The sequence below is a fragment of the Lissotriton helveticus genome, chromosome 6, assembly GCF_964261635.1.
Source record: "Lissotriton helveticus chromosome 6, aLisHel1.1, whole genome shotgun sequence".
Taxonomy (NCBI): Eukaryota; Metazoa; Chordata; class Amphibia; order Caudata; family Salamandridae; genus Lissotriton; species Lissotriton helveticus.
In genome coordinates this window covers 257,962,282-257,988,660 of record NC_136067.1, presented here as the reverse complement: position 1 = coordinate 257,988,660, position 26,379 = coordinate 257,962,282, and the positions used below count along the sequence as shown (strand labels likewise).

The 26,379-nt window shown below is 43.9% G+C and overlaps 1 protein-coding gene across 1 annotated transcript in view; it reads right to left on the bottom strand.

The window, feature by feature from the left end:
- Positions 1–2,850: 2,850 nt before the first annotated feature.
- Positions 2,851–26,379, bottom strand: part of LOC144762491 (WD repeat and coiled-coil-containing protein-like) — an 80,459-nt gene continuing 56,930 nt past the window's right edge. Inside the window, exons 3-4 of the mRNA XM_078647709.1 lie at positions 20,792–20,912; positions 2,851–6,304 (exon numbers count right to left, since the gene is read on the bottom strand). Coding sequence (XP_078503835.1) covers positions 6,138–6,304; positions 20,792–20,912 — 288 coding nt within the window. The 3' untranslated portion in view covers positions 2,851–6,137. The remainder of the gene's footprint in view (positions 6,305–20,791; positions 20,913–26,379) is intronic.

Genomic DNA, 26,379 nt, shown 5'->3' with positions numbered 1-26,379 from the left:
ATGCAAAGAGGGTGAGGAGTTGGCTAGGTTTTTGAGTGACAGATCTATGTTGCATCGTTGCTCATGATTGCGATTGTGTTGTGCAAGACATCTAGTAGGGGAGGAAAAAATGTAATATTTAACTGCAGTGGAGAGCAGAGGGACAACGTGTATCTACCCAAAAAATAAACTGCATGTGGCAACTTTTGGCTGTTCGTGTCGTGCTATTCTCGTGGGTGTGGGTTTCACCTACAGAGAGTGGGCATGCGTTTGGGCCCTGGGTCTATGCGTGAATGAGCACACTGCACATCTACCATCGTGCATTGCATCTCAGTTTCGCAAGGAGCAGCCAGAGCCCGCGCTCATGGGGACACAGGCCTATGTATAAGGTGTCGTGTGGGCATACACGGAGGCAGGGAGCAATGTATGCGCATATACAGTTATTCACATGTACAATATGGAGTCTCTGTGAGCTATCACATTAGATCGTCTGCTCTTTGGTGTGTCACGGTTGGGAGCTTTTGCGATTCTTTGCTGTTGGGCCACACTACAGATGAACTGTCTTCACTGAGGGATCTTATCTTACAGAAGAGCCGTCTGTGTCTCTGTTGGTTTGGTGATTCTGCATGGGGGCTGCCATTTGCAGGGTATCACGCTGCTCTTGCCTTAGGTTGAGTACAACCCACAGATGTGTTGGGGCTCTCCCGGGTCATCTGCGGCTTCTTCTCCGGTTTCTGTGGATACTTGAGTCAATGCGGTTACTGTTGTATCTCCTGTTCGGTGGGGCGTGATGCCCTGCAGCGTCAAGCCAGTTCCATGCTTCCTACACTGTGCTAAAGGAGTGAGTGGGTCCATCCATGACTTCTTGTAAGCTGGCCGGAAAATAGGGTGGATTATTTGATGACCAATTCTATTAGTTTCCATTATTTTTTTGACAGCTAGGAATGTGCTCCATACTCTCAGGGCATAGTCCGGGAAGAAAAGGACTAATGAATTGTCTACTGTGACCTACTTCACTCCGGGCCTATTAAGAGCAGGTCGGGCGACTCCACTGTGTTGATGCCCTACGTATTGAACGTGGCAATTTGCCGGGCCTGGTGCTAGCCAGCGGTTTCGCACCCAGTTAATTCCACCTTGGGTGGACCTAGACTCGACACAGCCCCCGGACCACTAGGGGCGGCCGATGGTGAAGCAGGACACGCCCCCAGATCCCATCTGCTTCATGGCGACACAACTCGCACTGCAGCAGTAGTCCGGGCGTCACGCCGCTTGAGGTCTGGCCGTTGAGAGGGGTCCGCTTGCCCTCTGCTTCTCTCCTGTGCTTTGCCTCTCGCTGGTTTTGCCGCTAGATGCCGGCGCGATCTGGCTGTAAGTGGGCTTGGGCTGGATGTAGCCCCAGGAACTCTGCTAGGTGCCCAACGCAGGAGCGCGTGTGTTCTTCTCTGTGGGCCGCTTTGGGGCAGAGCGCTCTACTTTACAGTCCTCTGTGGTACGCGTGCCTCACTGTTACTTGCGCTCCTTACCGATTGGCAGGTACTCACGCGGTCTGCTTGTTATCTCGCCACCACCAGCTCCTGCGTCCGGCGGCTCCGGGTATGGGCAGCTTCTGGCGGTAGACTCGCACCGCCTCGTCAAGATGGCCACGGCCCACTGAATGCACGGCTTCAGAGGAGAGCTCCTGCAGCAACTGGGTTATCCCCTGCTGCTCTGGGATTCGCCTCTCCATAACCCACGACGGGCCACGACGCAAAGCCTCTTTTGCGTGCGTCCGCCTTCTTGGCCGGCTAGCCACGCCCCTAATGAAGGATACACTCATATTGGTATATTAGATTCTAGAATAGCACAATTCTGTCCCTTTTAATAGTAGTTTCTGATATGAAGCAATTAATCCAAATCACTTCTCCTACACTCACATTGTCACTTTGTCCTGAACTACCACCTTAACACCCTCACCTAGTTATAACCTTTACCTCATCACTATTCTCTAACCTTGTCCCTCACCCTAACCTCTTTCATTTGAATAAGGTAATGGAGAACAACGGAATTACAAACTTGGTAATGGTAAATTTGGATGTAAAAATGATAGGCCAAATGTTATGACAAGACCAAGACCAAACAAAGTTAAGAGAGGACACATGGCAGTAATATCACCCTTGCATTAGATTACGGGTTATGGGGCAATGATGTTCCTGGTAGTAAGTACAGCTGTAGTAGGTTCCCTATTTACTCTAGTTTGCCAAGAAGTGAGTAGCATCTCTAATGACACTGTTGGTGTCCCTAATAAGTGTTTTTTTATGTGGCAAGGCATTTTCTGTGAGGGCTTTAATTAAACATATGATTGTTTGAAAACTGGGGAATCCTACAATGTGTACTTTAAGAAGCGTTAGGACTCAAATGGCCCCAATATGGTAAACGAGCGGGTACTCCTGTCCCGAGTGATCCAATAGCATGTGATAACGGATATTATTTTTTGTGCCCCAGCTCATATCCAAATCCATCATGCACACTGAGGCCTAGAACTGTGCTTTGGCTCTGAATTCAGAGTCTTGTTCTGAGAACTGGAGAGAGGTGCGCCAGGCATGCCACTATTTTTCCATGTTTTGGGTTGTTGAAATTTATTTTTTATTTATTTTTTATTTATTTGAGTTTAATATAGCATTGGCTAGACCCGGAGGTATCAGAGCGCTTTACATAAGGTTCCACAAAATTACAAAGTTACATCAGTTACAACAGTTAATAGGAAAACGTTTCAAGAGCGTAGAAGATTAAATAAATGGAGTTTAGAAGGGTAAAGGGGTAGGAGGTAGATAGGATGGAGAGACAAAGGATGTTAGACAAGAAACGAGCACTTGCAAAGCCAATAAATAGGTCTGGTGTTGGCTGCTGATGGTTTGGGTTTGCCAATATTTATTTCGTTTGTGAATGGCCTTTTATGAAGACATGAGACACACAAGTGATTCTGTGATAGTGTTTGAAGAGCTGCTAGGTCCTTGCCCAAGTCAAATGATAAGACAAAGTCATTTTAAAAAAAAATATAAAAGCACGTACTGAACCAGTAGTCCCTGGCACTTAAGCAAATTACTTATTGTGCAGATGTAAATGCTAGAACAACGTAGACGAACCCACCCAATGAATCCTCGTGCCAGGATGACTCAACCTCGAGTATTGGAATGCAGTGGTGATGGTAATGCTCTATTTTAATAATTCTAGAACTCAAGACACTTTTTTCTGATTCAGAAGTATAGTCTCCACTAGCCACACTTCTAAAGTTACACATGCATGGGACATAAAACCCTTATGCCGACATCTCATGCACACCGTCGTATGTGTGTTGCATAAAGTATGCATGGTAGCTGGACTTCGTGGGATGAGACTGTAAGATTGCTAGGACAAGTGGAATTCAATTTGATTTGCCAAACAAAACATTGCACAAGATGGAGGTTGGGGTACAGAATCGCTAGACAGTGGGCTCTGCATTCCTGAGCTGAAGTTTGCAGCCTACCTACTGAGGTGTGGGAAGATGGAGACAGGGCTGCCTTTAAAAAAAGGAACGTATATATAAGGTCCAGCCATTCCCACATTTCAAGGGCCTAACTCCTTTACACAAAAAGTTTAAAAAAAGGATGGCATCTCTTTTAAACAGGGGATTGCTTACTAGTCATTTGGGTTAATGTTTGGGGAATGGAGTGAGTGAGCAGATTAGTATGCTAGAAGGAGGCAAGCTATTAGTCATGGCAGCCAGATGCAGTGGTTCCACATATCATTGTGCTCATGTTTTGGCTACTTCTGCCTGGAGCCAGAATAATCAGTGCTTACTATGAGAGGCATCACCTCTTACAAATGATGTCTGCGCTACAGAAAGAACATGAAATATGGAAATGAACTACACCAACCTTGTTTGTGGGTATTTGGCTTGCGATCATTATCCTGTGTCTGGGAAGTGTGCATAAAAGGGGTATCCAAACTATCCAACTTAGGTTCCAGTTGCAAGTTTTTCAATACCAAGGAACCGAGTACTTGACAGAGCACTTGAAGAACTGCAGGCATCCATAGCTGATGTCTGATGGATAGCCAGTCTCCCAGAGGTGAGAGGACATCACCTGAAGTCTGTGAATCTTGCTGTAGGAGTCATGGTTATCTGGGAGCCTGCCTCACCTTCTGAATACAGGAGAAGATTGTCTCCCTCACAGGATCTGAAAGCACAAGGATGGCGAAGCCAGTTGCCAAGCCTACCTGAGTAGCCATCAGCTGATCAAATTCTTCAGCAAGTCTTGGCTGTTAATAATAAAGATTAATATTATTACATTTGCTGGTACAAAGCAGTCTTAATCAAAGCCGGAATTTGTCTGGTAGGTCAGTTCTATATTCGATCATAATGAACTTTAAACATAGATATTAGGATGTACAGAAGATATGATGGGACACACGTGTAATCTTAATCTTAATAACATATGCAAATCCAAAAGCATGGATTGATAAATCCTAAAATCATGGAACAGTAATTAGCTCTTTAAAATTAAGGGAAACTAGGTGTGAGACACTTCATATTTTAGAAGACACCAATGCAATGTAATCTGATGCAATTTTGCAAACTGTTATTTTGAAAAAGGCTATATCATTAGTCATGATTACTCTGTTAAAAAAAAACTAGCAAACACATAATATAAAACAGAATTACAGATGAGTAGGTATAACAACAAAGATGGTCATCCCCTAAGATTCTCTGAGTTACAGAAGAGATACAAATAGGCATATTAAGAAAACACTTAAGAAGTACTGGGGTGCACTGCAAAGAACCAGAGCCCACCCACTCTATCTTATCATGGATCAATACTTGTAATATTTTAGCACGTTAAAGTAATTCACATTAAAGAGAGTACGCCTACAAACGCCCCTTTATTTGAAAGAGAGTGAACACATTTAGGATAAATTATTAACAGTTTCTCAATATCTCCGTCCACAGTCTTGAGATTTCCTGATCTGCACAGTTTTCCAAATCTTACTTCATAATTAAGTTACAATATGATGAGAGCAACTACATTGTATTGTAACAATACATTTTCATGTCATACTGGTGCCAGTAAGTTTGCAGTTTTAGAATTATAGCTCGAAATAAATTTTTCTAGCAAATTCTCAACCAATATAATACTATGTAAACATTCATTAAATCAATATGCATATCTGGCAACAGAGATCTGTGGCAGGAGACGGATTGGGAAATCCCAACACTCTTTCACCTCCTGATTAACATAAATAGTATATTTTTGAGCTTTTAAAAAAAATAAGAGTTCTCCTGTGCCATGGAGGGCTACAAGCATACTTCATTCTAATATTTGAATTGTAATCGGTCATAGTGCCTTTCCTCTCAACAGTCTCTTGCAAGTTACAAGTATGTGTTACCTATAGCACCGCACAGTTGATTCGCAGCCTGCATTCAATAAACATCAGCCACTTACAGCCAGCCTAAACAAGGCTTTGCTGTACATACAATTGGTATGAAAATAATTTTACTGTACCATTTTCTGCATTCAGCCTCTGTCACAGTTGTGTAAAACCATCTTATTTCCCCACTTGTTTCTGGCCAATTCTAAATGATACAGTGACACTGGATGTGTTTCAATGTAACCACAATCCATACTGTCATTCAACTATTCAGTGCAAAGGCTCGTCTCTGTCACTTCACACTGCAAGAAACAGTTTTGCCACAGTTTTTGCAAGATGTAAAATCCTTTCCAGAACTGATGACCAAGTAGTGCATACATAAAAGTTTTCAGTTTTAAAAACAGAAAACAGCAGTAGATAAAACAAGTCTGACAATCTAAAAAGAACTAATCACTAACATTTAGACAGTCACCAAAAGATTTGTCATATACCCTGTAAGAAAGCCTTGTGTAAAAACCAAAAGGTTTTTCACCAAAAAGTTTTTTTATACCCTGTTAGAAACCTTGAGTAAAACCGGAGGTTCAGTACTTAGTATTATTGCACACAGTACACAGAGCACAGAAGTCCAACATACTGCATTCTAAATACAATGAGCATTTGCCTTATGGCAATAGAACACAAATGAATCAGTCTGCAGCTCACACTGGATAGACTCTTCTAGTGATAGCATGGTCTTTTTAACATAGTGATAGCATGGTCTTTTTAACATAGGTAACTTATGTCACCGGTTCCGAATAGATGCTGGTGTCAGAGTTCTTTTCCGAACTGTGAACTGTGACTTTAGAACGGACGCTTGCATCTCGTATAATAATCTCCTGGGCAGATCTGAAAGTTAAAGGGACAAAGCCCTCACTGTCAGTTGTAAGGACAATCCATGAAGAGCCTACAAGACACAAAAACACAAGTTAGAAATCAAAAAAGGATCAATTTCAAAAGGATCTAACTCATGTGATAGTGACCATAAAAAATGAACCATGGCGTGACAGACAAAGGTAGTAGCCAGACTATCAACATCATTCCAGGTTTATTAAATTTACACACAATACATATAATTTTCATTTTAATATATTATTTTTTCTTGAGTCATAGTAGTTTGGGGAGAATAAGTTACTTACTTTCGGTAATGATGTGTCTGGTAGATACTCTATAATTCCTCAGATTCCTCAACTTTAAATGTTCTTCAGGCCCCAACTCAGTCTGAACCTTTATCCCTCAGCAGTAGCTCCCTAATGGTGATATGGAGCCTTTATGTGGCTTGACCCATAGATTTATTCCTCCACCAGTAAGGTGACACAGACCCATACAAGGTACCATCTCGTACTTTGAAGTCAGATGAATTCTCTTTTCTCTTTTTCCAAGCTTTTGCAATATAGAGAGCAATGTACCGCCAATCCAGCCAGAAAAAAAATTCAACATAAAAACAAAATGGGACATGTTATTATTCACATACTGGATCTCAGTTTTAGAGGAAATGAAGAATCTATGGGAAGATAAAGTATCCACCGAAAAGAGCATTACCAAAAAAAAGTAAGTTATTCTGACGAACACGTCTTCCAGCAGATTGACTCATCTTTGATTGGATCTGCTAGCAGTACCCATTTAAGATGGGTATCTCAAAGAAGAGAAGAGAAGAGAGCATTATACCAAGAAATCCTGAAGAACGAAATTTGACAAAACAAGCTTGACCTTTAGCTTGAAAGAACAATAACCCTTGGTGGGTATATGTACCGAAGTTGAAGTTCCAGCACAATAAGTGTTTGAACAGCGAATCACTTTAGCCACAGCTAAACAACTGACTTTCTCTCTAGCAAAATGAGCATTAATGCTCTTAAGCGGGTCCTTCTTTGCTACAGCACAATAAATCTTGATTCAAAGCACAACCCAGAGGGAAATGGTGCACTTTTAAATGGCTTTGTCTTTTTCGTCCTGCAAACCTACAAACAACTGGTTGTTAACATGCACAGCTCAGCCCTGTCCACATAAAAGCATGGTGGCCTTCTAGGGTCTAGCCCATGAAACCTCCTCTTCCTTGAAAGGAAACTTAGGAGGAAATAACATAGGCAAAGTATTAGGCTGTGAGACAAGAGAAGGAGAACAATACTTTGGGCAAACCAGTGCATGAATGCATTGGACCAAACTGTCAGAAAATGCACAAAATAGCTCTTAAGCCACCAACCAGTGCCTGATTAAAAAATGTAATGACTCAAAATGTAAGTATTACATTAAGATCCCTTTAGAGCACCTCAAAAGGAGTCAGAGGGAAGGACTGATTTAATCCTTTTGGATAAATGACACCAGAATAGATTTATATAATGTCAGCTGTTCCAGTAGACATACAAACGAAGATAACGTGGCCTTGCACAATCCTTATAACAAAGCCTTACTTAGACAGCAAAAGAAAAAATCATTACATCCACATGTTCATCATGTACAGGGAAACGGCAAGCAACAAAACGAGTCTATATAGAAATGTGGGTTCTGATGGAGACAGCCTTGCCAGCCGTTAAATGAGCTCTGGGGTGGAACAAGTATTGGCAAACCCAGAATGTAATTTCTTAATGACCTATTGGCTTTCCCAATGCTTTTTGCAGATGTGGTGTTGCAATGGGGCAAAAACAAATATTAGAATGACTTGATGATAGGAAAGCATGCATGGGTGTGTACGTGCCATGATGTTGCTGGTGGATGTGTCATTCTAAAGTGTGTGCGTGCATGATTATGATATATTCAAATGCATATGCACCTACACAATGACTCAGGAGCCATTTTACTATTTTTTGTATGTCAGTCTCCAATATGGCAGACACCACTTTGAGCTATAAATTAAAAAATAGTTTTGAAAAACTGCATTTTGAAAATGAAGTGCCCCAGCAGCAGAACACGAGGGGAGGGAGAGCAACAAATGTTCAGGTGGGTGGACCAGGTAGAGGGAAGGAATGGGGAGTGTGTAGGTGGATTAACAGCTATTTATTCTGGAAGTAAAAAAAAAGGGTGGAGGAAGCAATGGACCGGGTAGGACTGAGTACTGAATGAAAATGAGGGAGGATGCAGCAACACAGAGCATGCATGGGTTGTTATATGGTGAGAGCCACACAAGAGAGGGTGCAAGAAAACACATAAACTCATGTAGTGCTTCAAGAAAAAGAGAAAAGGCAGTTTCTTAAACATGAGCATTGGAAGGATACTAGTCAACCCAACAAAAGGATGGTAATAAAGCTGTGCTTCAGGGGAGGGACAAACACAAGAAGAGGATGGAAAGCCATTGAATAAGTAATCAAGCAAACGAGAGCGACAATAAAGCCAACCAATTGCAAGCAATGGGTTGGCTCTTAGCCCACTGTACATTTTTGGCATGGTCCACAATTAGTCTTTCATAAAAAGACACATGTGCCTGTACATAAGACCTAAAACCCCTCCTCCACCATACCATAGGCACAGTGTCTTGCAACTGGCACTGAAGGCTGGAGATTGCATGACCAAATAGGCCTGTCCTTAGGTTTAGTGGCAGATTGTTGATTTTTGAAGCTCTGCACAGTTTTTAGTCACAATTCTGTCTGTTGAATAGAATAAAAAGAAATTAGGGGTCTAGTAACCAACATTAGATCTTCACCTGCTGAATAGGCAAGTATCTAAAAAACACAATATTGTGGGTCAGTAGTTCTGCAACACCTCATTGGCACATACAGCTATGTGTATGTACACACTATTATGTGTATGTACAGTTTGCTGTGTAAAGCTACAGGTCCACTTGCAAACAGAGTAGACCCAAGGTATAACGCATACATTCCTATGAAAGGTCATAAGTGTCAAAATGGGCTGTCACAATCTAGTTTGAACGCTGTGAAAAGGAAATATGCAAAAGGAACAAATGATGGACGGAAGGCTAAATAATGCAAACATTCACCCAAGTTGCAAAGGTCTGCGTTTAATCCTTTAGCTCCACCCCGCCATTTGCAAATCAGTCTTGACCCTGTTCCTCATGTGGAACAGTCCAGCCCGAACTGCCAAGCCAAGTCCTTCCTGGACTGAAAACAAGCAGCATGGGACCGGTTTCGGGGCATCACCCCTCATCAGCTAGGTTAGCTTGAATTCAGTGGGCGCAGTGAGTTTGGGACCCACGTCTGGGCATACCCTTCCCACTTAGAGCTACAAAAGCAAAAGGAACAAATGATGGATGGAATGCTGAAAATGCAAACATTCATCCCCAGTCACAAAGATCTGGGTTTAATCCATTGTTCTTTTGCTCACCACACAACGCAAGTTTGGACCCAGCCATATTCAAATCAGTCTTGACCCTGTTCCTCATTGGAACAGTCAAGCCCGAACTGCGAAGCCAAGTCCTTCCTGGACTGAAAACAAGCATCCTGGGACCGGTTTCAGGGCATCACCCATCAGTGAGACTAGCTTGAATCCAGTGGGCGCAGTGAGCACAGGACCAGAGGCGGCTGGTGCATAGGGGCGAAAGGGGCTTTGCCCCACTAGCCTCGGGGCGAGGATCAGGGAGGAGACAAGAGACACCACACACAATGCAGCAGATTCAAATTAAGTGGAAGTGCTCACATCACTGTCCTGTGTGAAATTCTGTTTTGTTTAATGTTTTCTTTTTTCTAGAAGGGGGACGAGGTAAAAGGTCAGAGACCTCCTATGCATGTGCTGGCCGGTGTGAGGACTATTGCTCTCCCTCGAAGCACATGCGGAAAGGGTGATGTCATCCTGAAGGGAGTGACCAAAGAAAGCGGAAAATGGCTGGTTTCAAATGGGGCGCCTATGCTGCGCCCCAGGCGATTTCAGCAGCGCGCCACTGAAATGAATGGCAAGGGGCAGGGCCAGCCCCCCTCAAAACAGAGCTGTGAGTGGCAACAACCGGAGCACTACCCTTGACTTCGCGCTAGTCCCAGGCCTCCTGATTGGACAATGGGAGCTGAGGGAGTGGGCTGCGGAAGAGCCAGCGGGCTGCCGCGCAGTTCTGACTCCGGCACCACCAGGACTGGTCGACACGCAGCAGGTGCATTGCTCGGGACGGACACCGGCACTGGCCGCAGTCACAGCCCAGCACTGCAGACTACCGACACAGGCTGGGGTGCGACTGTACGACAACAGGCAAGTGCAATAAATTCCATTTTGGTGTCTCAGACATGCTCAGGTGGAGCCCATCTACTTTGTGTCTGGCTCCCATCCCCCGGGCCTGGCTGTGTTTCACTTCTCATAATTTCTTCTAACTCAGAATCTTCAGTCGTTTGCTCCCCGTGGACTTGTGCAACTCTCTAACTCATGACTTCACCAGGGTGTGCGCTTTTTGTGTCGGGGGAGAGGGGATGACCTAGGGGCTGCGGTTAAAGTGCATAATGGGTAACATGAGACCGGTGCGACCCTTACCCAACTCGCCCTCCGCACATGAAGCGAGGACGCCTCGGTGCTGTTCAGTGCACCGCCTCAGGTACACGCGGTAGTTCTGTTCATTCATCCTCGAATCCTGCCCGGTTTTGTCACAAATGAATGAACTGGTGATGAAGCACCCAGCTGTGGGAGGTCGGTCTGTGGGTGGCACACGCCCGGCACCGTTGAGATGGCAGCTGTAGGATTTAGTTGCGCCGGTGTTACAGCGCCGAATTGAGTGGGTGTAACTGTATTCATTGCCACTCTTGTCAGCGCTGCTTGTTTCTGTGTGTTCCCTGGGTTCGGGTTCCTTGTGTAGCCAGCTCTGCTACCTCGGATGGCTATTTGCTGTAATGTCACATTCTGCCTTTCTCGGTCACACACCTCGGCTGTGGGGGGCTTGCAATTTCCCCGCACCCTCCCTGCAGTCCGCACCCTCCTACCACCGGGCAATCAATTCGGACCTCCACGCCTCACCACCTTCAAATGTCACCAGCCGCCCCTGAGGACAGGGACAGAATTGTTTCTCAGTTCATGTTTAAAAACTGTCACTTTTAATAAATACCTCTTGATGCTGTGGTATAATTCAATGTGCTAAGGTGAAATGCTTCCGAATGTTAAACAAATAAACTTTGTTTGAATTGTCAAGACACCTTATCATATTCTAACATGATGTACATGCCAAATATTTTCATGTCTCTGCTTGAGCACTGGTTTTTAGAGCCAGGTTCAGGCGAGCCTCTATTGTATTATATGGAGATCACTCAGTGAGTTGTCGCTTTTATCACAGAGATGCTTTTGTTATTTGAACGTAATAGGTCACAATCCTTGATGAGGTATAAACCGGCATCAAGGAGCTGCCTGAAAACCCTGGTTTTGATGTCCAATCTCTCATTATTCCAAGGTTGTTATAAAAAAAAATTGTTACTTTGGACAATAATAAAGTCTTATTAGCACACTCAGCCACTGCATGAAGTTTTAAATCCTGAACTTTGTGTTTCTTCAGACCAAGTGCTCTTAACATATAATGCCTACCTGTTTTGATGATATGCGACTCCTACTGCTTGTAGCCCTCATTGTGCACACATGTATTAGTGCTTTCATTTACAACTTACAGTAATAGCACCAGAGCCCTGTGTGTTCTTTAGAGAAGTTAAGGATGGGATTTGCATTAAGACTGAACACCTTAATAACCCTCTGGCAGACATTGAGAGAAACTAGTACTGCATTTAGCCTGAGGACTCTCGAATGTCCACATCATAAATACCCACCCACAATCTGTACTTACCCAGACCGGAAAGCGACTTTAGTGTACAATTTGTACTGCATTAGAGTAGTGTTTTAAAAAAAAAAAAATCTACAGCAACAAATTATCTTGAAAAGGGAAATACACTTAGGGAACATAGCATGAAGTAAAACATGTAATAGGAACTGCTTTGCTGGAATGGATTACCTTGGGGTTTTTTACAGCCATCATTGAGTAATAATGTTTAGAGAATGCACATGAATACTTCTTTTTTTTTTATTGATCATTTTCAACAAGAAAAAAGCAAACATAACAAAGAAGTACAGTACATGGCATACGGGTCAGTATCTATACATTACACAAAGAAGAGGCATCCATTGGGGGCAAGTCAGGGCGACACAAACAATCATATAAAGGGTATTTCATTCAAAAAAAGAAGGCAAACTGACAGAGGCAAGGGTGTACAGGGCAATACAGGCACATAATAAGTATACCCATCTCATTATCAGAATTAACAGGAGATTAGATAGTGGGCACAGATAGCAAGTAGATAGTGAGGGGCGACCAAATGTCCCGTGGCCTCAAAGGTGCGGGCAGCTCTTCAACATAGCAGTCCAGCTGGTCCCGACAGTAGATGAAATCTTGCAGCCATAATTTGGTAGTAGGGGCCAGTCTACTCTCCCAACACATAGATACCCTCCGCTTGGCCATCAGCAACGAAATGGCAACAAACCTCCTGCAGGATGACTTGACACAGGATATAAGACCAAGGAGACAGATTTGAGGGGTGCAATCCAGAGGAAGCTCAACCATCCGACCTATAATCTTTATAACAGATTCCCAATACAAAAATACCTTGGGACAGACCCATGCCAGGTGATAGAAATCAGCATCAGGGGCCCCACAGCGTCTACAGGCGGCTGAGTCCCACAGGCCATACTTGCGCAATTGGGCAGGTGTATAATATAACTGATGCACATATTTGAAATGAACCATTGGCAGATTGCCATTAGCTGTTTAAGTGCCCTGTCAGGCGTCAACAGTCCGCCCATTCATCCTCAGTTATGGTGCGCGGTAAGACTGCATTTCATTTGTTCAAAGTCGCCACATTAGAGGCAGCCACCTCCTTCTGAGATACCTGATATAGTCGATTTACCAGCCTAACCCTAGAGGGTGCAGTATATAAAAGTTGCAGTGCCTCCAGTGAGGGCGGCTCAATCGGAAATTGTGAATACAGCACGCGAATGGCCTACCTCAATCTAGTGTAAATGAATAGGTGCATAGGGGTGATCGGGCCTCCCGCAACCAGGGACTCGGAAGTAATGAATTGGCCTCCAGGATACACATCCTCCGTAGTCATGCCTTTGAGTGTCCGCAAAGCACCCACCTCAGTGGTAACCGAGAGACCCGTATGATGAAGTAGAGGCATACTAGGTGCATAAAGGGGCAGCTTCTGCGCCCGCCTACCCAATTCCTGCCATGCTTTAACAATGGTTTGAACTGTATCAAACTCCCCCTTCTCGAACACTGTATGGGTGTTAACAATCATGGCCTTAAGAGGGATGGGGTGTACTGCCCCAGCCTCGACCGCCACAAGGGGAATGCAAGTAGAATCATGCTGCCAATAGTGCGCAAAGTGTGCTTGCGCACACAGATAGTATAATTGGAAATCAGGTGCTGTAAAGCCACCCTGCTCATAAAGGAGCGTAAGTGTTTTCCACTTGAGGCGAGGCTTTTTACACCCCATGCTAGAGTAATTAAAAGTGAGCGGAGGGAATTAAAAAAGTGACTTGTCAAATGTACCGGAATATTTAAAAATAGATACAGAAAGCGAGGGAGTATTACCATTTTCATTAGTGCTATACGGTCAGCGAAGGAAAGGGGCAGTTTAATCCAGCGGGCGACCTGTTCCTCAAGTCGCGTAATGGCTGTTCTGTAGTTGGCTTGGACTACCACATGGGGGTCACGGTGCAGCCATATACCTAAATACTTTACTTGATCAGTACACCAAACCAAGGGAAAGTCTAGGTCAATGGGAGATGTACAATCGGTAAGAGGCAATATCATGGATTTGGACCAATTTATTCCTAGTCCCGAGAACCATTCAAAACGAACATATTCCCGGAGGAGGGGAGCCAGATGGAGGTCAGGCTAACGCACATATATCACCATGTCATCTGCGTACATGGCGACGGCCAAAGGGCACTGTAAGAACCGCAAAGCCGCTTGGGAATAACGCTGCCGCAGGATACAAGCCAAAGGTTCAAGAATAAGAGTGAATAATAAAAGGGGAGAGTGGGCAGCCTTGTCGCGTGCCTCGATGAATGTGGAACAAGTTAGATAAGTCACCATTAATCCGCACCCGTGCTGTAGGGCGGTTATAGAGCAATTTTATCCAGTTGGTAAAGGCAAAGGGCACCCGCATACGATGTAAAATGGCAAGCATATAGGACCAAGAGACCGAATCAAAAGCCTTGCCGGCGTCAAGGAGTACTGCCACCGCCGGCAATGTGGGTTTCAGGACATGCATAACCGCAAACAGCGTCCTGAGATTATGGGAGGGGGAGCGGGTGGGTACGAAACCTGACTGATCCGGTAAAACCATAACCGGAAGCAGCAGCTGCCACCTGGTAGCCAGAACCGTATCCAAGATTTTAACATCTGTATTAATTAAGGATAATGGGCGGTAGGATTCACACCGGTCTGATGGTTTGCCAGGCTTGAGAAGCGTGATCACCAACGCTTCGCGCAATGTTGGAGGCAGGCATTGAGTTTCATAAGCTTCCTCATAGACCTGGCGTAAACAAGGAGCAAGAATGTCAATATAGGTTTTATAAAATTCCGCTAGCAGCCCGTCAGTACCAGCTGATTTACCATTAGCAAGGGATTTAATAGCGTCTTGCATTTCACCGAGGGTGATGGGGTGCATTAAGAGCTCCTGTTGCCCCCAGGAAAGCCACACTAGCGCTATAGCATCCAAATATTGTTGCAACTCAGCTTCGTCCGCAGCTGGGTGATAAGCATACATGTCTGTGTAGTAATTGGCGAATGCTCGTAGAATATTGGAGGTGTCATGATGAGTGACATCATCTACCGTGATCGAACTAACCGTGTAAGATCCACCCTATGGTTCCATAATACGGGCAGCTATTGCTCGTCCGGGTCTGCCACCCTCCCCATAGTATCGGCCCCTACTTCTCCAGGACATGTGACGTATCTCTTGGTCAGCCACCTCGTTATATTCTGCCACTTTTTCTTTAATGAGTGCAAGCACAGCCGGGTCAGAGGAACCCCCGTATCGCTGTTTGAGCCCCTTTATTTCACGCTCCAGCGTGGACATGGTGCCCCTGAGTGATCGAAGAACCTCCGCTTGGAGACTAATACAAACCCCACGTATAGTCACCTCAAAGGCCTCCCATAGTGTCCGTACAGTGTCAACTGATCCATTATTATGTGTGAAGTAGTCAGCAATGGCTTCCAGAACACCCTCACACAACACCAGGTCCAACAAGGAGGAGGGCTGTAGCAGCCACTGGAAGGGAGGGGAAATATAAGCCAGCAGGGCCATACTAAGATGTACGGGGGAATGATCCGATAATGTTCTGGGCAGGTGCTCAATCTGTACTACCCAATCATTTTCATCATGAGTCAGCAGCCAGAAATCTATTCGGGACCAAGCATGTCAGGTATAGGAGTGGCAAGTACCCTCTTTTGTACAAGGATGACGCAACCGCCAGGCATCCACAAGCCCCAATGTAAGCATACCATCCAGCAGCACAGTAGCCACCCTCTTAGGAGTCAGATCCGTCATAGACACTCTGTCCATAGTGGGATCCAGCGTCACATTAAAGTGGCCCCCACATAAAACAGTGGAGGGGGTTAACTGGTAGAGTTTCCCCCACTGGGTGTCATAAGAGGCAGGGTCATCAATGTTAGGACCATATACATTAACTAACACCAGAGACCTTCCATATAGCATCCCCTGAACTATTATATACCTCCCACCATCGTCCTCCTCTACGGAGAGTGGCACAAAGGGGGTACCTTTTTTAATCAGGATCAACACCCTCCGCGAGTAAGAGGAATAGGAAGCAGCTAGCTTTACCCCGGCCCATCTGGTAGCTATTGTGGACACGCCTGTTTTGTAAGATGCGTCTCCTGTAGGAAAGCAATTTGGATATGGTGACGATCTAGACAGGAAAGCACCTGGCGCACTTTCTTTGGATTATTGAGCCCCCTTATATTCCAGCTAAGCCAAGATATCGTCTTGTTATTAAAGTCAGTCATGCCCCATCCAGGAAGTGTGAATACCTGTCATAATGTCTATAAAGTGTCCCCAACATTGCCACACCATAACCACCACATGCCGCCCATGTACAATCAATATCACAGTGATCCCCAACAACCCATTCCACCCACTCCAGCAGTATAAGCCTGCTGTGACAATCCCATACAAAGCATAGATAAAATAACCTCAAAACATGTTGCATAGCTGGCAAAGCATTCAAGGAGGATCTCCAATCAAAAAACAATGCAACCAGGACACAAAAATGTGCCAGAACAGAAAAAACAACCTTGTGGGGACTTCCCATGCAGAGAAGCGCTAGCAGCCACTGGCACCCCGTGACATACAGGGCGGGCCGAGACTCAAAATAATTTGCTATTCAACATATAATTCTTAAGCAACAACACGACTCCATACACTATAATGATAACGACCTCCAGCAAAAGTCTCAACCGCTGTTACAATTTAATCTACAAAAAAAATGTAGATGGAGAAAACAAGGCATTCATAACAGGACTAGGGGTGGGCGGAATTCGTGTAAGTGCGTAACGCAAATCTTCGCGAAACGGTAAAAAATCTCTGCGAACACGCAGAAATTCTACGAACGTGCGGAATTGCTTGTTCGCGATGCTTTTTTACTGTTCGCAATCGCTGTTTGCGTGCTCGGGGAAATATCTCGCGAACACGCATTTTGTGAACCCGAACAAGCAAAACATTTCGCAAAGTCGCGGACCGCAGAATTTTGGGCAATATTGCGTTCTCCGCGGAACGCAAAATTACCCAAATTCCGCGAGCGGAACGGAATTTGCCGCCCAGGCCTAAACAGGACTCAGAATACATACAGGAATTGCACATCCTAACAGTGAAGTCGACCTACATCAACATGCGGAGACAGCCACGTCAATAACAGTTGTGGCAAAAAAAACAGCAGACAATACAAAAGGATACCAGGCTCGTCATATCAGCCATCAGAGTCAGAGTCAGAGTCTCCCACTTTTTCTCGCCTCGGTGAGCGTCGTTCCAGTTGTCGAGTATATTGAAGGGCCTCCTTGGTAGTCAAGAATATATGGGCCTTCCCGTCATGCTGGATGCGCAGGTGGGCAGGATAAAGCATCGCATATTGGATATGAAGCGATTGCAGCTTTTTCTTCACAGCGTGGAATTCCCTACGTGCCTTCTGTACAGCCACTGTAAAGTCACGAAACAACTCCACCTTCATTCCCTGATAAGTGAGGCTGCCCTTCTCCCTCACCAGACGTAGCGCAGTGTCCCGATCACGATAATTCAGCAGCCGGGCTACAATAGGACAGGCCGGTGCACAAGGGACGGGCCGGGCGAATAAGGTGAGCTCTTTCAACAATAAACACTTTCGAAAAGTGTTCCACCCCAAACAGAGGTGAGAAGCTTCTCGACGTAGAGCTCCATGGGCCCGGTGTTGCTCGACTCCGAAATACCAGTTATACGAAGATTATTCCTTCTGGACCGGGCCTCAAGATCCTCATTCTTAGCTCTCATAACCTCGAACAGCTTTTCCATACTGGCACAGGAAGAACTGACTGCTTCGACACGATCCTCAGTTGTGGAAATCCGTTGTTCAGCCTCGGCCAGCTGCGCGCCATGTTTATCCAGTTTAGAAGCCATCGTGTCCATGCGCAGATTCAGGTTATCAATTTTCGCATAATTGATCCTAGCTTCTGGGAAGTTATTCACAATCTCATTTAAGGACAACTAAAGACTTTGCCATATCAACGCTGTGTTTTCTCTCATCTCCCTTGCCTTAAAAGAATGTTCAACTTCTAAGATATCATTGCAAATACTAGTCATATCGGCAGTCGTTATACAATTCTCAGCATCAACCTCAAAGAAAACATTTCGACTAGACCACATCTATGAAGAATTAGATATCTACCACACCGTATCACGACTGAAGCGAACGTTCACAACATTATTTTCGTCTTCTGCATTTCAACAGATATCAAGAAACCTTCATCTGCGACTGCTCCCCCTCTCTTCCCCCCGGTTTTTCCATCTATGCCATTTATCAGGTCTGGGTTCAACAATAGACGGTCACCCGAAGAAGGCTCAAGAGCCGAAACGCGCGTAGTGTTATCTACCGGTTTGCCTTCAACAAATTTGTACAGTCTTAAGTCTATTGATGATGCACTTTTTCTAATATGTTTTTAAATTTAATGTTATAAAAAAGTAAATACGATTTTTATGTGTAATACCAATCACTAGAAAAGATAATCAAAAAAAAGGAGAAAAAGAAAAAAATATATAAGTAAACACTGAATACATATATCAAATATCAATAAAATCAAATCTTTAAGTATTTATCGCTTGATGTTTTTCAATACAGTTGGACTTTACATGTTTATGATGGTCATTAATTGATTATATCCAATCATCAAAATGTTTGATAATTCTGTCACTTGGCTATAGACCTTTTCTAAACCCAGCTTCTGGCTTGGGACAGATCTCTAAATTCAGGCCTAACCCAGTCGTGGGTTGCTTGTGTTCTAGTTCAGAGAGGACCTGGCTTGTTAGTTCAGGCTGGGCTTTTCATATTGCAGCAGGACCAACACTGATTTCATATGTCTGGGTCGAATCTGAGGCGGCGTGGTGATGAAAAGAAAGATAGGTTGGAATGCTTTTGCAAGCGATAGCCAGTGGTTAGACTTATTGCAAGCATTGGTCCCATCTCCTTTTGTGTGTTTGAATCCTCCCATTTGCCATGGGAAGGCAACCCGTTTTAAATCCATCCAACATCTTGGCAATAATGCGGATTTTCAAAGACATAAAAGGAAGATTTCTGTTAAATAAACAACATCTGGTATGTGTAGTGTATATACAAAAACATTGCCTTTGACCTCTTTGTTTTGCTAATAGATTTAACTACCCTCATCTGGTAATGGAACTTTCAATAAATAGTTTTATTACACTGGGTTGGGCCAGTAGTATTACAATTATCACTTTTCATTTTAAATATGGGGAACTGTGTTGATGCAAAGTTAACTCTTTAGCGCCTTTGCTCCTTCTGAAACTAAACAATAACCTTTGTCTGGAAAAATTCTTATACTGTCAAATGGGGTTAGCATTAGATGGGTGTATTTTCTCAAATCAGCTCTATGGAACACAGAGTACTAATTTAGCTGTGTGTTGCTCTTTAGTGCAAACCAGGAGAAAGGGGGTCATTTCCCTGAATTGTTTGCCTTGGGAAACTTCAATGCAAATCCTGGCTACTCCATTTACCTACATAGTTAGATTCTCAGAAAATCACTTCACTTCACCCCACCTCATTTTCTGTGGCTCTCAAATTCACTTGAAGCAATTCAACGCAGCGAATAGTACACAAAAATCTCACTTATATATGGTTTAATAGAATACAGTGTTGCTCCAAACAGAACAACGATATAAGCCACAAGAACAATGCACAAGACAAAATGAATTACCTCTTTGCACACGCATGGCTATGCCAGGGCATTGAGGGGGGCAACATTCTTAAACCTTGCTAAGATTATTTTTAGAAACTGTTAACTTCAATATAATCCAGCACAGTAAAATGATCTAATGTAGTCGATTAAATAACTGCAAATGTTATAGGAATCAACTTGTCTTACAGGACATCCATTGCATGATTTCTTAATGATTATTTTGATGGCTCTGAAGTGCTTTGATACTTGGGTCAACCCAAATGCTTGGCTAGGTTCTCTGGATTGTTCACTTCGATGTCGCAATACCCTCGTCACCCATATGGTTATCTCTAAACAGTGCGGAATTTGATTATCTCTGTCCTAGCCAACAGAAAACGATGCATTAAGATAGACTTACCCATTTCCAACCTCATTCAAATTCTACTTGTTCTTGGAATATTCAATTTCTACATGGAACGCTTACAGGTCCAGCTGATCCAACAACACACTGTTCCACCAACACTTCACCAAAGTGCTCCTGGCAGTTAACATCCTTTGTCTAAGGCACATTCTGGACATCATTCATCCCTGGATATCTGCAGTCTATGTCCATCCCATCTCGGAGTTAAAGAGTCAATTCGGTATCAATGAGTTGCTGAACGCCATGCAGCTTGCTAGTTTTACCATCATAGGACCACTAACCAGTGAAAAATCCCTATGCTCCTATATAAACAAATGCTGCTCCTTCACAAAGCACTTCATAAGGAGTGACACAGATAGTTTTGCACCCTATCTTGATCGTGGAAGTCTTTCCCTCTCCCACATTAATGAGTTGCATACTCTGTGGAAGGGCTGCTCAGACACTAAACACATCCAACTTAAAGTCACACGTTGCTGTTACTTTCCCCTCTGTGTATGTATGGTGCTTGCATCTGTACCCCTCATGCATGTGTGGCTCCTTCTAATGTTGCCCTACAGGACAGGTCCCCTGTATACAATTCTCCCCAACAGATAAATAAATACAAAGTACAGCAAATAATCAATACTTACCATGTTGCATTTCAACAAGGGACAAGTTGAAAACACCTTGCACTACACTCAGTTGCAGCTTCCCCTCACATAGAAGAAACAGCCTCTTTTCATTAACTCCATCCCCTGCTGAAAGTGGTTTCTTAAATGAAAAGAAAAGTAACATAGTGAGGGACATCAGAAAAACATCTGCTTTATAGTGGATATTTATTATCGTACAGATTTCGTTACTCTTCTAGAAGATCATGTTTAACTCCCATAGAATAAAAGATAATTATAGCTATTGCATCAAAGAATTTTCAATTCTATTAAGGACACGTAGGCAAGGAATCTGTGTCGCCTACTTTACTGTATAAAACACAGAAGCCAATGAAAATACAACAATCTTTCAGTGTAACAAAAACTTAAATTCCTATGAGCACACTAATGACATCACCATATCATGTACCAATCAAGTCCCGATGACACCTTTAAGATCTGTTGCCCCCATTGTCCTTCCTCTTTCTTTGCGAAAGATCAAACGGAAATACCAGAACTTTTCTTAAACAAACTTTAAAAAAAGAAAAACATCCTGGCAACGTCCATCCTATGAAAACCTTCCATCACTTGAAGGTGGCCCCTCCTGCAGGGGAAAAGAAACTTCGACGGCCTTTAACTTCAGCCCTAACTTCATCCGGAATTGCAGCATTTAAACTTGATAAAGAAAGTTAAAGAAAGCTGAGCATTCTCTTACAACAACAATAATTTGAATTAATATATATTACAATAGACTGCAAACAACAAGGCTTCAAGTAAGATACCTGCGGTGTGGTAATCCTCGCCTCGTGTCCTTAATTGCATTGAAATTCTTTGAAGTGATAGCTACAATTTTTTTATTCTATGTCAGGACCAGGAGCTTTGGTTTATGCTTGTTCAAAGCTGACCCAGAAAAGTTGCAACATCAAAATCGGTTTGTAGTAGAGCACTCTAAATGTAGACTCAGTAGACCATTCAGGAATCTTCCAAACGGGCTCCTAGGGAAAAGGATTTAGAGGCCCCCCCTAACAGAGTGAGCACCAAAAAGGGAAGTGGCTATTCCAGCCTCCGACAACAACCATTTAATCCACCTCACCAAGGTGGCTGATGTCACAGGACTGAAAGGTTTCTGAAGGACAATAATAATCTGACTGCTGGGGGATTGGCACAACTCTTTGGTGCAATTGTCAAAAGTCTTTAAGCAGTGCACCACGCATAGTTTATGGTTAACTGGAAATGCTGGGTAACTCGCACATCCTGAATATGTCCTGGTACAATAAGAAATGTGGAATATTCCACCAGAAGGTGAAAACAGTCTACCTTTTAGATCCAAGGCACGAATATCCAAAACATGAAATGAGACACACAAGTATAGTGAGTTTCGTGGATAACTGTTTCCTAGACAAGTCCTTATTTGCCGTCCACGCTCTTAGGAATTGGAGGACAACATCCATGTCCCACAGAATCTAATATTTCAGTTAAGGAGGTTGAATGAGTCGGACACCCTGCAACAACTTACAGACCAAGGAATGGTACCTACCGGACATCCTTCCCAAGGATGATGACCCGATGAAATAGCGGGTCACAAATTATTATTAGATCTATAGGCAAAAAACACGTCTGCCAATTGGGATAAAAAAAATGATAATTGAATACAAATCTGTGACCAACGGTTCCACACTCAATTTGCCACACTACATTTGACGCACCAACAAATGCATTGCTTCCTAGCTGAAGCATATCATTTAGGAGTGCTGAAATCCCATGACTGCTCTAGATAAAAGGGAGAGCGTTCCTAAAAGGCCCTGCATTTCCCAATATCCACCGAAACCCTCCAAGCCATCAACGTCAGTTAGCCTACCTGAATCAGAGGGTGTGGGAAACCCATGGGATTGGTGAGAAGGTCCCAGAATGCTGGAATCCAAATCGAAGTGTGACACATCATTTCAAATAACAAGGGTTGAGCTCTCCAAAGGGGGGTTATGAGAATCAGTTCTACCATTTGTGTCTCACTTGAGACCTGACTCTCGGAATCATAATGAATGGGGGAAAGGAGTAGTGGAGATTCCCTTGCCAAGACTGCAGGAAGGCATCCAAACTCACCGCCAGGGGATCTGGTCACAACTGAAGAAGATTGCGAGTTGTGAGTTCAGACGTGAGGCAAAGCGGTCCACTACACAAGGTCCCCAGATTGGATTGAGATTATGAAAGACTTTGGGATGTAACCTCCAGTTGCTCGATTCTTTAAAGAAACAGGAGTTCTAGTTCACCACCAGATTTGATGTTCCTGGAATTCAGCAATCACAGAGATCTCATTCTGGAGACAAAAATGCCAGAAATCTTTGGCGATTTCCTCTAAGGTATGTGATCTGGTCCGTCCCAATTTGTTGGTGTATCGGATCACGGAGACATTGTCCATCCACAGAAGAACACAACATTGGGATTTGTCTATATACAGTGTCTTAATTGCAAACGATCCCGCTAGCAACTCCAGGCAATTGGTATGAAGTTGAAGTTCCGACGGAGACCAACGCCCCCCTTAGACTCCTGACCGCATCTTGCTCCCCAGTCCCAACGGCTAGTGTCCGATTCCATAATCACAACCGAACACTGTGCCAAGCCTCCATATGGTCCAGCCATCAAGACGTCTCCAGTCTGGCTTCCTGAGAGAAATATGATAAGCCCTTCCGAAGATGAATGGATTTTCAGACGTTGAAGGGCGCGATAATGAAGGGGAAGACTGTGCCATATCAAGAGTGGAGAAGGTGAACACAAACTTTCCCAGGTCCTTCCCAAAACAGTCTCCAAAGAGTTGTCCATTAGCTAGTGGACCCACTTCTGAAGGGGCTAATTCTGCGAACTTCGGGTTCTTGCCCAGTAGTATTGAGTGGCGACGCTCAGAAGAAATTGTGCAATTTGCATTCCCTGCAAGCACACAGTACGCTGGGCCCAGCCCACAAGCACATCGGGGTCAATAGGAGCATCAGTCTCTTTCGATTGAACCGCCATCTCCAATATCTTGGAGAGTGGGCCGGAAAGATCTAATGACTTGTCCTGACAGCCACAGTCTATACCTTTCTTAGGGTCTTTTTGATCGCTGGGGTATCTGCAACTTTACAAGGCAGTGAAGGACGGGGACACTCAGTACGTAACTTCGGATCACGGAGACATTGTCCATCCACAGAAGAACACAACATTGGGATTTGTCTGTATACAGTGTCTTAATTGCAAACGATCCCGCTAGCAACTCCAGGCAATTGGTATGAAGTTGAAGTTCGACGGAGACCAACGCCCCCCTTAGACTCCTGACCGCATCTTGCTCCCCAGTCCCAACGGCTAGTGTCTGACTTCCTTTTTTTACTTTTTGTGTAGTTGTGACTGGACATAGTCAGCCACCTCTGAAGAGAGGCACCACTCAGACGACCTTGGGTGAAGCATTTCCTCTGGGTTGGAAATCAGGAGTTTATCTGGTTGGTTCTGAGGTTCAACAAAGTGGCATTCACGCGTAAGCTACCCGATAGCTGGAGAAAACAGTTTTTTTAGATAGTGATGAGGCATCATCCCGTTCCATCTCTGGATGTGTCGAAACGTTAGATATGTCAGGTTGGTCAAGGACCCATATCCATGGTCGGCCAGGGCATCTTTGGACATTTTGTTAAAATTTTTCATGAGAGGCTAAGAGGGATTAGGAGTGTTAAATTGTCACTATGGGAGGGGTATAGGGACCCTGTAATTCTTGACCCATTTCACGAAGCGCAGAGCACTTTAAAGGATGCCTGAAATGTTTAAATGCTACGGTCAGTGCGTTATTAACTAACTCTTATACAAAGTTGTCTATGGCCTCCACTAGTTGTTCCTCCAGCTGGTATTCTGCTCAGCCATTATGGGAGAAATAGGTGATGTGCTTGCAAGCACTCAAACAAATGGAGGGAAGGGCGGGGGTGTCACGCCAAGCAGGCTAAATGCAGAAACTTGGTAGAATTCTGCTGTCAAATAAGCCAGTGTTCGGGAATGGTGGGAGCGGCCGGCATCCCCTAGAGCTGAGCTCTTCTCAGTTTATTGCAGCCCCAGGAGGGCAAAGAGGAGGCACACCAAGTTCAGCCGCATACTCGGGAAAACTTTAGAGCCAAGTCACGCTGCGAAATTCGTGAGCGCCTCACACATGAAGGATTGAGCGTCAGCAGTAAAAAAAGAGGACTGCATTTGCTACAGAAAGAGCTGTTGCGTCCTCAAGCCCCTCACTCCAAAGACATCCGGCCATAAAATATGACGCTGTATAAATTAAGCAATTAGGGTGCTTACAGCGAAGTGGCTGTAAATCATAACCTTAGCAAAAATGTAATACATGCGATTACAACCAAGGGGTTGTATCGGGGGCACAGAGCCGTTCTGATTTACGAAAGCGTTCCTGTGTCGGCCCAATGTAAAAGGAATATTAGGGACATGTTGCGTATAAGCGCGTGCTCAGTTAATCACAACAACGCTTTAAGCAGAACCTGATAACATGTAACTTACACACAAACAGGTTAAAGTGAAAAAGCAAAGTGAACAGTTACCTGGAGCTGTTGGAGAAACAAAGAAAGAGGACTGACAATGGGGGCAACAGATCTTATAGGTCAGAATGGGACCTGATTGGTACATGATATGGTGATGTCCTTAGTGTGATCTTGGGAAATTAAGTTTTTGTTACACTCAAATATTGTTGAATTTTCATTGGCTGCTGTGTTTTACACAGTTAAGTAAGAAGCATAATCCGAAGCCTCCGGTCCTAACATATAATTGATGTTTTGTACACTAATTATGGGAACCTTTCTATCAGACTGCCATTTTGTTCATGAGGTCCCATACTTTAAAATTAATTGCATATTAGGGATGCACAGAGGTACAACATTAGCTGCCCATAAACTCTACATTCAAGGGCAACATTGTGGTGGTATAAAAATGGCAAACCCTTTAAAATTATTTTGCAGACTTTACTGTAAAACTGCCAGCTTGATCCAGGAAAGCGTTAGCAACAAGAAGCAGAAATAAATGTCAAACACCACTAGCATACGTTGAACTAATATGGCATCCTTCACAAGAGGAAAATGAAACAGCGGGGTTGATTTTACAAAATCACTTTGCAGGTGTGCAATTATTATACATTTAAAACATCCCTAGGCAGAGGTATGGCTTTTTAAAAAAGATCAATTTGTCCAAGAGACGGGATGCTTCAGAAGTTTACTTGTTCTTTAAAAAAAAAAATGCAATCGTCCCTTTTAGCATCATGCGGGGAGGTAAAAAATGATGGGAGCCTTATCATTACATTAGAGCTCCGATAACAGCCTGTCTCATTATGATGGGGATCATATGATATCAGGCTTTGGATTCTAGGAGGCCCTTTTTTGGCCCTTTCTTGAAAATGTACTTAAAGGAGAGGAAAGTAGGTGGGAAGCACACAAACACCACCTCTACTACAACTGCATTCTATTCTCTTCCCACAGTGGAAAAGGTTAGAAATGTACTACCGACAGGGGCAGGTGTAAATCTTCTTCCATTGTGGGGAAAAAGAGGGTACAGGAAATATGCAATTTGCAATCGCTCACAGTTTTTCG